The sequence below is a fragment of the Strix aluco genome, chromosome 4 (assembly GCF_031877795.1).
Source record: "Strix aluco isolate bStrAlu1 chromosome 4, bStrAlu1.hap1, whole genome shotgun sequence".
Classification (NCBI taxonomy): domain Eukaryota; kingdom Metazoa; phylum Chordata; class Aves; order Strigiformes; family Strigidae; genus Strix; species Strix aluco.
Genome location: NC_133934.1, coordinates 95,096,403 through 95,113,581, shown reverse-complemented (window position 1 = coordinate 95,113,581; position 17,179 = coordinate 95,096,403). Strand labels below are relative to the sequence as shown.

The following is a 17,179-nucleotide window of genomic DNA, read 5'->3' as shown; positions in this document are numbered from 1 at the left end:
AAGGGTTTCAGTGTCCTAATCAGTTCAGCAGGTTTGTACAAAGGATAAAAGTGCAAATGAAAGCTTGCTTCCCTCTTGCAAAATTCAAGAGCTCACAAATGTCTCTCTGCAGGGACAGTCTGTCCTCCCAGATTAATGCGAATGGGAAACCTCTCTGGCAAGGAACAAAAATTGGGTGGGAGGAGGCACACAGAGAGAGAATAATTCTGGAAATACCAGTGGCAAGTTAGAAAAAGGAGGCTGTTGACCTCTGAATAATTGGTCAAAGTTTTTTTCCTGGGCCAACACATCTTCAGGCTCATCTCCTTCCCAAGAAATTATTTATAGCCTTGGAAGGCTCCTCAGTCTCATTTCACCCTTCAGTCACTCTCAGCAGCAACATTCTGCATTTCATGTTACAGACCAATTATCAGAATGATTCACAGCAGGGAGTTCAAAATAGGTTTAGATTTGGCTCCTCCTGTAGGGAAAAGGTTATGTAAATGCTATGTAGAGAAGAAGAAGATGGGACTGAGACATTGTTGGACATTTATATATCAGTTTGTAAATTGTGTATTATTTTCTGATTTCCATTTTCAGATGGTCATGTTTATGTTAACAACCATTTTTTATTTTGTATTGAGGAAAACTTTCAGACACTCTCCTGCTTTGGGGAGGTTAGGGCACGTTTGAGAGTACTAGTCACAAGCCATCCACATGGCCCCTGTGTGAAAAACAAAACCATGGGGAGCAATTATTTTCTTCCTATAGACTTGCATAGCTGGAGCTTAGCATTTCCTGGAAGACTTTCTAAAGCTGTTTGTAAGAGGCACTGTGACAAAGCAGCTATAATATAGGATGGAAAAGAGGCATTTTTCACCTTTCCATTAACTTGGGCCTTTTTACAGAAAGGAGCATGGGTCATTCATTGTAAATCACATGAGAGAGGTGTAATCATGTGCAAGAGAAAATGCCTGAGATGGGGGCTGTGCTCAATAGATTATTTCTGGGTTTTATTCAGTGAAGATTATTTCTGGTTTTTATTCAGTGACTAACATTAAATAGATTATCAGTGATGAAGGCAAAAGACAGAACCCAATACTGCCTTATTCCAGGTAAGTGTGAGATCTCAAAGGCCTTTGAAAGAGCTGCTGTGAAATTGTTGTACTTTCATATGCTTTCTGAGAAGGAATCATTTCCTTTCACAGAAGAACACGGCCCTGGAGATTCACACACAAATCTGATAGTTGACTTCTGTTCATAAAATTAATCTGATCAAATACTCAAAGGACAAAAAAGGAATTAAATATATGAGAAACCAATTCTAAAAGCAACTGTTATTGTATCATAAATTTGTTTAAATGTTTCACATCATTACACCTCAAAAAATTAACTCATCTAGTAATAAACTCCAAAGGCATGGACAGTTACAGAGCATTTTATCAGCATAGGCACTGATTTCTAGCAAAGTCCTAGACATTTTGTATTCTTTGTGGTTCTTGATGCCCAAAAAATGCTTTTTAAATGGAAGAATTTTTTTATGCAATACATTTTTGCTCTAAAAATTGTTTTTATAAATATCAAAATAACACACTTATTTTCACTTTTAAGCATCTTCAGTATAAATGGAAGCATCTCAGCTGTTCAACCACAGCTCCTTGCATAGTCAGTGGTGAGAAATAAATACCATTTTTTTAAAAAATTATTTTTATGTCATCTGTTTTTAGATACCTATTTTAGGATAACATGAATCTTGCCCTAAAAGCACACTAACCATGACATATGGCAAGTGTGATCTTTTTTTTTTAGTTTACTTCAGCATTTTATTTATGTTCTTTTCAAAGGATGTTAGATTTCTGCTACTCTTAGAAAAGGGTCAGGATTCAATCAACTCCAGGCTCAGTTGTTTCCTGGGATACGTAGGTCCCTGTGGTACTATGGTAAACCAGGTACAAACCATTTCCAGCCTCTCCCTAGGGCTTCTGTCCCAGTGAGCCGCCTTTGAAATACACACATTTCAAAGTAATACTCACATTTCAGAGGTTATGACCGTGCTGAAATGGAGTAGAAGAACGGACAAGGCAAACACAGCTTTACACAGCTGAAACATTGGCCACCGGTCTAGAATTTGCAGATGTCTTAACATCATCCTGTCAAAAGTTATGGAGTAACTGCCTGCTGGGCAGGAGCAGGTAGTAGTGCTTGGGCAGTGCTGCTTGCAGGTCTGTGAATTGCTATCAAATCCATCCTAATCTCAGTCTGAGAAGTCCTGGACACGTTCCAGTGCTGCATATGGAATTTAGAATCCATCTGCACATGAATTATATGTGTGACACCTACAGAATATGTTGGTCTGATCACAGCTGTGTGGATCTCTGTGTAGCACATGTTCACTAATAACAGTAAAGCCAAAACAAGTTGGGCTTACTAAAGTGCTGTGGGGAGCAAGCATTCATATTCCAGCAATGAAATCTCAATCATCATACCAGCTTCTTTTAGTTGCATTTCTTTAGAAAGATTTTTGTTTTAGTTATTTATTTCTTAGGTGGTTATGGTCAAATTACAGTGTATTAAAACAGGCTGCCTGATGAGAAATTTTATTGAAACCCATGTCATTTGTTTTATCATGTTGTTCTGATATTTTTCTGTTCTTTGTATTGCTTCTGCTGAAACTTTGTAATGTATTATGACTTTACATAATTGTAAAATATTATCAATTTTAGGCCTTGCTAAACTGACCCTCACAAAGATATATATTCTATGTGAACTAGTGTTGAGCTGGCTCTCAGTATGAGAAAATCTGCTTAAAAATGAAGCAGCTGGTTACATTACGTTTCTTACAAGCTGCGGGTTTTCCATATATAGTGTGCTGGTAAAACAAAACAGAACAAAAACCCAACCAAACTAAAACAAAGAAATTTCGACCTTGGGGACCAGAGTACTCTGCAAAAATATTTATGTACAGAGAACATTTTTAGATTTTTGCTCGTACAAGTTTCTAGAAGGTCACCATCTAACTTATATTTCTGAGCCAGTTATTTTTCTGAGCCAACCAGAGTATCAGTATATTACTTATTCTGAAAGTTATTCTTGTGATAGAAATCTAAGGGAAAAAATCTGAAGCTACCTAATATGTAACCATATAAAAAAAAGCCAAATCTGAAGCAATGACCTAATGAACTTTAAATATTGGAGTTTATACCTGTTGATATCACTAGCAGTATATGAAGAGTCATGCCTCAAATAAGAATTCTAGCTTTTCAGATTACTTCCATAAAGTTCAAATGGTTTGAGACTTTTCAAAAGTAACTTAATTTTTGTTTGTTTATTTTTCAGCCAACTCAGACCGTGATGCCTGGTCAGGTAATGCGCGTTACAACCGGTGCTCCAATTCCATGTGGTGCTGATGCAGTGGTGCAAGTGGAAGATACAGAGCTCATCAGGGAATCAGATGATGTGAGTCACAAGTTAAAACTCATTTTTCTTCTGTGTGAAGCAGAAAATGGCTCATGATACGATCCTGTAAATATAAAAGATAGTCCTATGGGAAAGCTCTTCTGTTAATCTCAGAAGTTTGAGGATTTTCACATCAGTTCCTAGTGGCAATTCTACTCACTTTTTCAGGCTGTTATAACAGTACCACAGACCTAACTTTCCTGACAATGGTTCTTCATCACAGTTGTTGAATGCTGACAACAAAGTATTCAGGAGCATGATTTGAGTCAAAGGCAAATGCCTCCTGGAGATCCATAACTACAGACCCATTTGAGTGCCTAGTGTATTCACATTTTAAAATACAGAGTGGCAATCAGACATTATATTTCCTTCTTTTCTACTGAGCTCACATTTAGCAGTAGAGCAATCTTCTTTATATTTCAGGATCATCCTGAAACTCAGCAAAATGAGGACTTGAAAAGGTCTCCTAACTCACCAAGTAAGGAGGCGAAAAGTTTTCTTAAAATACATATTGATCCCAGAATAATGCATTGAAATATTACAGTGCAGCATTACCACTGATGTAATTAAAGCTGAATAGGATTTTCTGTGAGAAAATGAACTGGTTTAAGTGCTGCAAAATCCATGGGATGACTTGGATTATTCTGGACTATGCTATGAAGATAGTTCTGTATTACCAGAGTTGGTCTTATTTCAGCAAAGGTGAATTTGGTGGATTTTGGAGAATATGTCTTGTGCACATAACTTACAATAAATGCATATGTTTAGAATAAGGTTCTTTATTATGTAACAGGGGAAGTAAGTGCCCCCCCACACACACATTTTTTTTAAACCATAACTAAGTTTCTTCAATACACCTCTGTTTTCTTTTAAAATGAGAAAATTTCTGAATTTAAGACCTCTGAAAACCAGGAAATGGATAAGGTGCATATTCCCCCAGATCATAGTCTTAGCTGTTTAATTTGAACAGATTTTCCAGCATGCCTATAAATCATATTCGCACTCTACCTTGCAGATGCTGAAAAATACCACAGAAAAAATGAGTACTGTAGTACTAATTCTGTAGACACAGATGTCTTAACAGAGTAAAATGTGTTTTTTGATGAAGCACATGAGCTGTCTATACACAACTGTATCCAAAACAGTCCATCTTAGACTTCCTTTGTGTTCAGAAAATTCCTTTTGAATCATTACCTTCACTTACCCAGCTGTGATTTCAGGACACCATCGTCATGTTTGCCATCATCTAACGGATTTTAAGGCAAGAAGATAGTCTCTTATTGACACAACTTCCAAGTTCAGATTTGGAATGAAGTGTGTGCATGGTTCTCTGCTCAAATCAGCCTTTGCTCCTCTGCTGCTGTTCTGACAAGCTGTTCCACTTCGCCATAGCTCAGTGCTAGCGTTGCGATTGCAGCTGGGCTATAAGCAGATGAATTCTAGTATTCAAAGCTGATGAAGACAGCAAAAACTGAAACATACTCTCATGATCCTTTCTCATGCCTTATTACTGTAAATGCATGGATTTTTGCGTCTGATGAAGTCAGCAAGCTGTCTAGGCTGGCCTTCTTCCTAACAGATTTTATTGAGTCAGTCCTGCTTTGAGGTTACAGATGTGTGTGTGTAGATTATATCTTCCCGTAAAATACACTGTTAATTCACTGCTTGTTAATTGTTCCGCTAGCCTCACTGAGCAAATTTTCTGTGGCCATTGCCCACCTCATCATAAGAAAGGACTATCACATTGCAGAGCAACATACATGATAACCTGTTATTTTCTACTTCTTTGGATGACTGTCTTCTTCCTGGATTCCACTTTTTCTGTGGATGTTCTCCTCTGCATGTGAGAACAGATTATTTGGCTATGTGCTTAAACTCTGGATTTTTTAGCAAATGTCAGCCTCTTTCAACTTCCTTTTTCTGCCTGTAAGTGTGAGGTAGAACTCTTCAGTTTCTACTTGTCCTTGAATATGCGACTCAGCTAATCCTGTACATAAATAATTAGTATAGTTTAATTAATATGTTATTTTTCTCTTCTTTTTTATGCCTGGTTGGCTACATATTTCAAGAATACTTTTCTTTTTAGTGTTAGGAACTCCTTCAGGGCTGGGATTTAACTGAAATGAAATCTCTAACATCTGAAAAATGTTCTTCTGAAAAGATAGAGAGTACTTTTAGAAGAAGCTCCTTGACCTCTAGTTGTGGTAGCAGTACTTAAATATCATAGCAAGCATTCCCCAAGTGACTGTAGAAGTCACAGGCCTGAAAGGAATTACATCTATCCAGCAAGAAGAAGAATTCTCATCAGCTTGCCAAATGCACAGTCATTGAGAAAGATCCTTGCAAAAACATGTCTACACCCTTTTCATTTTGAGTTTTTATGTCACCTTGTAAGAAAAAGGAGGCCAATGTGATCAACCAAAACAAAAGTTAGATCCTGCATCAGGACCGAGCATCAGTATGTCAGTATGGAGCTGGCTGTTAACAACCATCAGAGTAAACCACTCAGAATAGTTCAAAATATATTAGTACACAGCAAGAAGAATGCTGCCTGATACACACCAATGAAAGGGGTTCTCAGCACAAAGCCATACCTCCCTACAAGCCCTACCTCTAGCCACCTTGAATTATCTTGTATTCCTAAAGCGTTCTGGGATACCCATCAGTTCCATAAATAACAATCTCCATACATCACCATGTTGTCCACCCACAGTCACACTTTCCACAGTGCTTTTCAAACCTGGAATTACTAAATTCCTCAGAAGCCTTTTTTTTCTTGTTTTCCCTAATCCAGGAGTCCTTTTCTATTACTCAAATGTGTCATTGCCACTCTTGATTCCCTAGAAACTTCCTAGCTATCTTTAAATGTTATCGAAGATATGGAAAATTCAAATCTTCATGACTAGCCAACCATCCCCAGAGTGTCATAAAAATAAAATAAATCTTAGACTGACTGTTGCCCCAGATTTTCGTCACAAGCCTAAAGTATCTTTTACAGCTTCAGATGGGGATAAGGAAGATAAAAGGACATCCTGGGCACCACCGCAGCCATTTTGGATGCTAACAGCCAAAAGTAGTCTCTTCTCTTATGCAAGAGGAACAGGTGTAAAAGAAACAGACTTTGCATTAAAAGTATATTTTGAAAATACTGTGTTAAAGTAAGAAATCAGTTTTTTCAGGGTTGATGTTTTTGTTAGTCATTTCCTGGCTTTCAGGTGTTTAAATTTATCCATTTTCACGGTAGGTAAACAGAATCACAATCTGTAACAACACATTCATTAACTTTTAACTTTGAGGCATTTAGTTTAAAGCACTTAGTTTGAACTCAGAAAATGCAGTCCATATTACCTTTAAGAAAAGAGACAAGTCTCAGTGTCCTATACAACACTATCATTCTTGTAAAAACTCCAAATGACAATGACATGCCTTGTTTGTCTTGTAATATTAGTGTGTGATTTATAACTTTGAGGTGCTTAAAGTATGAAGCACTACATAGTAATGTAAAAACATAGCCTGTTCCAGTCTAAGTAAATGTAGATTTAGTACTACTGACAGGCTGGCACTATCTCAAAGCTGAGTGTATATATCATCAACCCACTTGCAGGGCTTATAAATTAAATATTAACAATATAGGTCATGTGCCACTTACTGACATTGAATGAATCACCAAACCATTGAAATTCTGAAAAGTAAACACAAATGTTAAAGTAGACATCAGACTTTTCAGGCCACTGTCTCTTGTTCACAGTAAATAAACATGATGAATAAGCCCCTTCCTGATTTGTACAAAGCTCTCAAGTAGGAGTTACCGCTACAGGAATCTACACGAAAATCCTGAAACAGCTAGAGCATATAACTTCTTCCCACCTTTCAGTGAAGGTAGTGGCATATTGTCTGTCAGACTAATGGTCTTTTTGAAATGCCATCTTTGAAATTGCTCAAGCAGATCAGGTTGGCTGAGAGAAGTAGAAAGAATCCACTCATTATACCAGATCAACAAGCATAGGAAGTAACATAGGAAAGATACATAAACAAAGGAATCATAAAAAAAGGAAGGTAAAAGTATGTATTCAGTGCTGGTCCTTCTCTGGTGAGCTCATCAAAGAGAAAATTTCTTATAAAGCTGTTCTGTTTCAGCACACATTGTATTACAATCTTGACACACAGATCAGGAGAACAATGATAATGCTTAAACCATAAGGTCTCAGTGTAATGAGTACTGTAAGCTGTGTAGACTTCTGAGAAATTAAAGCTGATTAATCTTTGAATAGCCCAGCTGACTGTATTTGATATCCTTGTTTTTGTAGGGCACTGAAGAGCTAGAGGTTCGAATCCTGGTGCAGGCTCGACCAGGCCAAGATATCAGGTCTGTAAACAGCCTATTTTATAAAGAGTAAAATATCTCTGTAAGGAATAGAAGGGCTGGTGATTTTTATAGTATTTTTTTAATCATAAGTAGTACTGACATTTTGACAATCTGGACACTCCTTATCTGGAGCAGGACCAATCAAGGAAAGAGACTTTCAATCTCATTTTGGGGTTTTTTTCATTTTTTTTCTGTGCTATGATTTTCAGACCTATAGGACATGACATTAAAAGAGGTGAATGTGTGCTGGCTAAAGGAACCCACATGGGTCCATCTGAGATTGGTCTCTTAGCAACTGTTGGAGTAACCGAAGTAGAAGTTAACAAGTTTCCAGTGGTTGCAGTCATGTCAACAGGGAATGAGGTAAGAAAAGTATGTTTAGAATCAAGGTCTGAATTACTGTATCTTCTTTGGGGCAGTGTTTTGGGTAGTGACTTCCACCCTAATTCCCAAGTAGACTCACTTTTTGAACTGCAACTCATGCCGACACGAGGTATTTTTGTGAGTGATCAACCCATAATCAGCTGCTTGTGTTTTCTCCTTCGGGGGCTCTCTCACATGTCTCACACACTGACTTTGCCAAAAATTTGGTAATGTATCCAGCCATGTGCCAGCTGCTTTCCTCCTGCTAGCAAGGGAGGACCTGTGAGGTAGTCAGGGTTGTAATTCATACTGCCAGTCACGACTGGAAGAGTGATTTTTTTTGAGCAGCACTCCTCCGTAGCTATAGTGCGAATGGCAGATAACCTGTCTTTGAAAACTGAATAGTGCTACCAAATGCCTTGCTGTAGTATTGTGCCGTACTATTTTTTTTAATAGTAGCCCATATTGAAATCCAATCTGCTCTTGGTAGAACTCCAGACCAGCCTTTTAATTGCTTTGTCTTAGCTACATCAGAAAAATCAGGTTCAAATTTAACTCAATTTACTAATTTTACATACATTGTGGGCTGACCCTGGCCAGCAACTCTGCTCACTCATTCCCTCCCACAGCAGGACAGAGAGAGAATAGGAAGAGTAAAAGCAAAAGAACTCATGGTTTGAGATAGTCAGTTTGAAGTTTAAAGACAGCATGAAGTTTGACCTATAATTTTGACAGTCCTTTGAGACAAACTTTTTGAAATCCAAACACAAACATAAACCTAGTACTGTATTCTCATACAGCTTGAATATGTTGAATTTTGAAAGATTTTGAAAACTTCTAATATGTTGAATTTTGTCATCTGGTGGTATCCTTACAACTTCCACAAGCCCAGTGGAGGTTACTCTGTAACTACTAGGTACTGTGGGTGGCTGAGGCCAGCCTTGCTGGGACAGAACCTTGCCAGATTTCATAACACAGAATAGGGTGTGTCATGTAGGAAACATATCGCTAACTGAAGAACAAATCCAAAGAGCTACACGGATTACAGGTGATGATTTTCTGAATAGTATCTTCCATGTGGCTGAAGGTTTTTGCATGTAATTAAAGGGTCCTTTACTGATGTGGACACCTCTCTTTTGTATCATGTTAAAAAAGATCCTGCACAGTGGGTTTCTTAAACTTCCTATGGAAATCTTCACAGAAATAATGCTGCTAGCCAAAGCATCAAAATTTAGCCATGCTCCACTTTTGATTATGCTTACCTTACTTCCTAACACTATTGCTATAATTTTGACAGATACATTCTTATTATTTACCTCCTGTCAATATTGTGTTGTCTTTCTGTGTCCTACAAAAGAATTCCTAATATATGTAAAATACATGTTTACATATGTGTGTTTTGTAGTCCAATTTCCAAAATATGTAACATATGTAAGGCAATTGCCATAATACTATCTTGAGAGAAAGCTTTTCATCCAAAACAGTAATTGATACAAGAACCAAGCTTTAAGCTTCTGTCTGTTATTCCAATACAGATCGTTGTATTTTAAAAAAATCTTTAAGTAAGTAGACAATGAACTTCAAAATTTCTTTTAATAACTTTAAATCTGATTAGCAGCATCAATGAGGTTCCTTTAAAACCATTTAAATAGAAGCAGTAACTTGGAAACATAAGTTTGTGGTTTGCTTTCTAGTGTTTAAGATTAGAAGCCAGGTGCTCATAAGGAGGAATAAGGTTTTGCAGACATGAACCAATAGAAAACTAGCAACCTGGAGGGTTGGACTAAACAAGCACATTACATATTAATTTAAATTCACTAAATCACTTCACACATATATTTTATGATAGTTGTCTAAGAAAATCCTGTCCAATTGGAAGGAGAAAATTCTCACTTGTGTAAAGGCACAGTATGCCAAGGAGTCTGACTGAGAGTGTTTCTGGTTTTATAGCTACTGAATCCTGAAGATGACCTCTTGCCAGGAAAGATTCGGGACAGTAACCGTTCAACGCTCCTAGCTACAATCCAAGAACATGGCTATCCAACAATCAACTTGGGAATTGTGGGAGATAAGTAAGTACCACATGTTAGTAAAGATGTCACTTCATATTCATGCGGTGCACTTTATGGCATCCATGGAAAAAAGAAATACCAGAGAAAATGTCCCTCATTGCAAGTGTCACAGTGTTGTGACAGGGCACATCTTGCAGAGGTTATTTTACCCTTTTCATTAGAGAAATAAATAACTATATTCTAATATTAAGAGGAATTATTTTGATAAAATTTTTATTGAATGGTGTTTATCTTGTTTTGCCTTCTGTTTGTTGAAACATCTATTACTGCTGCAAATTGAATTTATTGCTGCAGTATCATCACAAGCACCATACTTAATACATGTAAGAGGAGACAATTCTACAGCAACCGTACTTTTTTCTGATCCAATAAAGGGAGAAGGAAAGTTTATTTTCCATGCCAAAATTAATTTAGAGTAAAAAATGTCACGTTCTGAGGAACTGTCTTTCAGGGAAAGCCCCATTGCTGGATGTTGCTCAACACGTCCAGAAATATGTCAAAGCATTTAGAAGAACCAAATTTTTTTTCCTTTACTGGTCTCTCTACTTTGATTGCCACAGAGTAATACCCTGTGATCAGTCTTTCCGTTCATCTGACAGTGATTGCTCCTTGTTTCCCAGTGGTAGTGAAGTCACATCTCCTGTTGAGAGCTCTGAGATAAGTGATTGAAGTGTTCAGTCTTTCATTCTTTGCAAGACTGTGCAATGCCTGACATCCATGGCTTGAGTTTCTCAGCAAAACGTATTTCCTTAGTTTATTGAGCCCCAAAGGCTTTGAGCAGGCTTTCTTGTTTCTCATTTTGGGTATCAAACCAACTGACAGACTTGGTTTGATAGGGAGTTGTTCAGGTACACCTCCACCTGTTTGAGAAAAAGGGTGTTCTTGTGGATGAGGCCCAATTAGAAAGAAAAAAAAGGAAATAGTGAATTTTAGCACCCACATTTCACACTGATTGATGACAAAATTCCCAAGCAGGGAGACAAGGCTACTGCTAGGGAATAGCTCATTTCAAAACCAGGCTTCCCTAGTGCAGAATTCAATACAGAACATCACTAGCTTGACAGAAAGTATATGAATGGGCCAACCACTGTGTTGTTTTACAATATATAAACCAACCTGAATGGTGGCTCCAGGAAATGCGATTGTATTTGAAGTATTCATACAGGGAATGTGACACACAACAACTGTGGCAGTTGTTGTGATCTTAGGGAAGGCAAACCCTTCTGGATACTCTCACTGCATCCGGACATCCTTTTTGCTTCTCTGGCCTGGCAAAACAACATTGCTGTTCCAAATAGCAGTAAATATCAAAAACCTCCTGCCCATGAATGCTTCCAATTTCAGGTGGAGATATCATGCAAACATGAGTCTAAACTCATGAGATGGTTCTTTCCAGAAATGGTACCTAAATGTTCTGGATCTCTAGAGTGTTTTCTATATTATAAGGACCTTCTTAGACTTTAAAACACAGGGAGTAAAGTTCTCAAATAAAACTATTATTTCCAGAGATCAGGTTCTAGATTTACAAATCTGAGAAAAAAGAAAACAGCCACAAAAAAGCTGTTAAGTCAGCTCCTGAGAGTCATCCCTGCATAAAAGAAGGGTTGGCAGGGTTTTTCTCCAACAAAATATTGAAGATGGAACTTTTTGCTACCTGCATGAGCAAAAGTTACTGCTACTGTCAGCAACATTACTGTCAACATCAACTTATATAATGTTATTAACAGTGGGTTAATCCAATGGAAAAGATGCTTTCCCCTGGACATCTTTCTGGTAGCCCCTCTGGCAAACTAAGAAAGTAAAGCTTGTTTGTTCTTTATGGCCTTGTCCTAACCTAATAGGTATAGTCTCAAATTTGCTGTAAAGTCAGTACCATCAAATGGAGAATTTAACTTAAGGTCATTGTGCAAAACTATAGTTATGTACTCCGTTGTCTTCAGGAAGTTTTTTCTATAACCTGTACATGGAGTGTCTGTGAAGGTAATTAATCTTGAAAGCTCTCAGTAATAAATAACAAACAGTTTTAGTGAGATTTAAGGCCCAAGAGAATTTTTTTACTTTTCTAAGAACATTTTGCTTTTCTGTATTTTTACAAATATGTTCTGGGGCCCTTTTTTACTTGTTGGATGCTACCTGAAAACCAGACAGCAAACATATGTATCAGTCAAAGGCAGACAAGTGTCTGCAGCTTTGCTTTCAGTTATGAGAGAGGGTGATAATTTTAATCCTCCCTATTAAAATGTTCTCTGTGTCTTGAAATAGTATTACCTTGGCAAAGGTAATAAGAGTTCTTTTTAAACTTTGTTTCATGCCTGGGGAGTCATTTCTGCAGAGGTAGTTACTTTAGCTCATAGAATAGAACTAATGAGCCTCCAATTGTAGAGTGATTTTGTACTTTGCAGTAAGTTTTGAAAAAATGATTTGGTACTGTTGACTTAGCCAAGAATCCTCCCCATCTGATACCAGGATTCTGTCTTACCAAGTCTTCTGCCATTCTTCTCACACTCACATGTCCAATCCATATATTTACAGCAAAATGCATCTGCAGTTCTGTTTCAGTCAAAGGGGAATTCTGAATATGTAAATTAGTTTGATAATAAGTATGGTATTATTTCACCATGTAGTAAAGCTACTAAGAGAATGTTGCCCATATGGTTATTTCAGTATATATCTTTCGGACTAACATGACTGATTTGATGGAGTACCATGGCACTTGAACAAATGTAAGTCTTCTGAGAGAGATCTTACGAAGGGTACAATTTTGACATTTTAGTCAGCATGTTTATAGAAAAGATGAACAAGCCTTCAGTGTCTGTTATATGGTTTACTGGAGTTAAACCATAGATTATGTATGTTTGTGTGTGCTCATGTATATGTGCAGTTCATTTTGTATGTATATTTATCTAGACAGTGAAAAAGAGAAAGATCTTAGATGCCTGCAATATCTACAGATGTAGTAAAGATACTGGCAAACAATACTTTTCAGAAAATTAAAAACTTGTAATTTTTTTCTTTGAAGATATCACTGTAATGCATTTTTTCCTTTCCATATTTCGCATTTTGGGTTGTTTCTTGGTTTGTTTTCTATTTCTTCTTGTTTACACATTTTACATTGAGTAAATTTTACTGCATTTTACTGGGAGTGTCACTTGCTGTATACCATAAGCATTGACTGGAGTTTGAGAGAGCAGCTAATAGGGAGCACAGCTGAATCATTACTATTGCTGTAACAGGTCAAGTTTTTTAACAAGCATGGAAATTCTGTCAGTCTTATATACAGAGCTAATATTCAAACGTGAAAATTGTTTTAGAGTAGTATTCGTGAAGACAAACTTAGAGGTAAGTATTCATATATTTCATTTCAGTATATGAATCACTCAGAGGTGTGTTTAGGTAAGAAAATAACTTGTCCAGCTGCTTCAAAGCCCAGGACTGTGATACGCATAACATATTCCAACAGAGAATGTGACGGGGTGGAGAAGCACATGGAATGTCTGTGGGTGGCTGCAAAGTAGTTAGGAGCACTTTAAAAATGCCTTTGCATATTAATCATATGTGAAGTTATGTTTTGAACTGGCCACTCAAGTCTCACTTAGCTTATATTTGTATTTTCAGTTTAACCCAATATTTATTTCTTTTTGGAACATTTTAACAATTCCTGAGATTGTCATTGTTTGTTTCCATTCTCAGAAATTGTATATAGGACTCAATATTCAAAGTCAAAAACAGCAAGTCCAAAACACATAGATAAAATCTACAGTTAAAATCCTGAAAGCAAGCAATAGGAGAAAAGGACAAACCTGAAAAATGCAATATAGCTGAAGTTATGGCTGGCTAGAAGCCAAGATTTATTTTCTCTATTTAGCACATAAAAACCAAACTGCTTGAAAAGCACACATCTCTGGGTAGAAATAAGATGCTCCGTTTCCAGAACTACTCCAAACACAAGAAACAAATGCTAAACCAAAGAAAGGAAGAACCCTTCTAATGTTGTTCTTATTGTTGTGTCTTACATCTTTGTCTGAATCACAGAATCACTTGCCAAAAAAATTGCAAAAACAACTGGCCAGTTAAAACTGGTCTCGTGTAATAAGACCAAGTTAAAAAGGCTTCTAATTTCATTTCCCTTGCTTATACTCTATGAAATCATTTGGTTCTTTGGAAACCATTGATCTGATCTGTAGAACTCTGTCAACTTGTCAGGATATTTTTGTGTCTGATGATTTCATTTGTGTTGTTCTTTGTATCCACTGTTTATTTAAAGCTGTAAAGTTTAGCCCTAGCAAAATCTGCTATAGTATGGGCCTCTGTTTTAGAAAGCAATCTTCCATTTTGACAGTTTTTCTTCCATGAGAGACTCTCTTACTAAACTTGCTAAAGAATTTTGATCACGTATGTAAAGAATTCAATTTCCTCTGTTTTTACCTTTGTTTACATGAGTGCATTTTCCCCTTCTCTGCATTCTTTTCCCTATTTTCTAATTCCCTTATCATTTTTCTCAGAGACACATACAACATTAGCTGTTTCCAGCTGCACTTTCATTTATGAGCCTGTGATTTCACAGTGGAGAAAGAAAGAATTTCTCTCTTCTTAGGAGAAAAACTTAGGAAATTCACATTATCTGCTCAGTTGCCTTAAAAATTTATAAGAATAGTTATAAAATCAGCAGCATATGAGAGCTTTTCTACATTAGAAGTGATTAGTTTCTCATTTATATACCTCTCTTTTATGACATATTGTTTGACATAAATCTCCTAAGTGACAGGTAAACCCATTAAAAATCACCCTCACCATTCTGACAGCATTGCTATATGATATCCCTAAAATAAAGGCTTTGAAAGAATCCCTTCATATTTTGGAAGGGATACTAAGATCTCTCTCAAGCATTTAGTCTGCCTGAATTTTATGTTTGCCATCCAAAAAGAGGTTTAAGTCTTTTGTACTTGTGTGGGTTGCATGTAATTACCGGTATTATAATTCAGATGGAACATCTGGAGTGGAGGGAGAAGAGTGAGGAAACTGCTCTAACTCTAAAATTTCTCATGCAATATCAACTTGACATAAATCATCGTATGAGTTAGAATATAGGCAGAATTATAGTTAGATATAGGCAGAATTCAGCCACAGAACCCTAGACTCTCCCTGCACGAGTTTCATTTCCGACTTGGATACAATCAAATATACTGCGAACAGAATTATTAGTAGCAGTATCATTTAACAAATGACTGCAAGAAAAGGCTTGTTAGAGAAAAGGCCTTAAAACAAATGTCACAATATTAATTTTTGCTAAAGTGACTTCAGTTCTAGATCTGCTCAAAGAGTGATGGTGTTAAAAAGTGTGATCATAGCCTAATGAGTCCAGAGACACCGGGTAACAGTTTGAAGGTTATTCAGATATGGAGGTCCTCTTTCATTGTGCTCTGTCAAGAAGAATAGTCTCCTTTTCAAGCAGAAATGTTTAATATCTGTCACAACTCTTGATAATCATTAGGCCAAACTTCAGATAAGTTGTCATGTGTGACAAGTCATCTCATCTAATGCACATATTCTGAAAACACAAAGAAACATCTGAGCCAAAACAGAGGTGAAAAAAAGAACTTGTGAAACGGGGCAGTACAAGTCCCAGGGGATCTTCTGTACCAGTAGGAAACTACATAGTGTGACAGGTAATAAAATTTCATGCTGTAGAGGTGACAGATACAAAGCTAATGCACAACAGTGTGCATAATTGTCCTCAATACAGGCATGGGCTTCTTCCTGAATTAGCATTTATAGATTCATAACGCAGTAGTATAACATGTCACAAACAGCAAACAATAAAGAGGTCAGAATACTATGAAAATCCTCCTATATATGAAAACAGGGGGAATCTGTATTTGTTGGAGGCAAATAAAAACTTCTGTAGTCTATTTTTGAGGCATATATTATCATTTTTAAAAATACTTGGAGGCATAAGTTCTGTTTACAAGAGAACTTCAGCCTCTAGGAGCCAAAATGTCATTCACTTAAATGACTTTCAACCTCCTTACTATCTAGATCACATATAGGAATTTGAGTTCCCAAGTCACTAACAAATTCTTGAGGATTGAAATTTTACTATTAACACCCTAGAAGAAAACAGTTAAAACTGATAAAGGGACTAGATGCAGAAAGATCAAAGAAGTGGTGAATGCTGAAGGTGGGTCACTGTGTCAGCGATATGAATCCTTAGAAAACTGATTATTAATATATTATTGATACAGCCTAGTATGAATTGATATAGGACTAAAGAATGTAAGTAAAATTTACAGGGTGGAGAATTATATCCTGAGACATAAAGATTTAGGAGAAGATTTGAGAATCGTAGCGAGTAATCTGCTAAATACAAGTTCTAGCATAAAGAGCTAAGTCTCTTGTAGAATTAGAAGGTTATTTTTGACCTTACCTTTGTATTCCCAGGACAAGAAGACAACAGTATATTGTATAGAATTCAGAGGAGAACCGTTAAAATTTTTAAGTGGTTGACAGACCAACCATATACTCCAGTGGTATCAGAACTCAGGCTGTTTGGTTCAACAAAGATATTCTTACAAGATTACTTGTTTACATTTCAATAATATTGAGCCACATGGAGAATAAACTGTGAATGAAGTTTCTATTTCAGCAGCAATGGCTAGATATTAAACTCAGACTAATTCAGACTGTAAAAAAAGCATAATTTTAACAGTGAAAGTAGTTATAGGAAATTAATATCAAATGCTTTGGTAGATACTCATTTCAAAGCGAGATTGGATATTTATTCAAATGTGATATACAGTTCAAAGAGAAGCAAGTTCAGGGAGGTTCCAGACTATATTAAATATCAAATCAAACAAAAATTATCAAAATATTTCTCCTGGTCGCAAATAATCTCTTAACTCTTACTTCAGAGAATTAAGTTAATTTTCATCTTATACTAATGGAC

At 36.6% G+C, this 17,179-nt stretch overlaps 1 protein-coding gene across 24 annotated transcripts in view; it reads left to right on the top strand.

Annotated features, from left to right (window-relative positions):
• Positions 1–17,179, top strand: part of GPHN (gephyrin) — a 303,549-nt gene that overhangs the window by 265,544 nt on the left and 20,826 nt on the right. For all 24 annotated transcript variants that reach the window (XR_012623280.1, XR_012623279.1, XR_012623278.1 and 21 more), the window contains 4 exons: positions 3,316–3,435; positions 7,743–7,801; positions 8,011–8,164; positions 10,115–10,236. Coding sequence is in view for 21 of the 24 variants with exons in the window: in XM_074824459.1 (XP_074680560.1) it covers positions 3,316–3,435; positions 7,743–7,801; positions 8,011–8,164; positions 10,115–10,236 (455 nt within the window). In the remaining 3 variants the exon portion in view is untranslated. The remainder of the gene's footprint in view (positions 1–3,315; positions 3,436–7,742; positions 7,802–8,010; positions 8,165–10,114; positions 10,237–17,179) is intronic.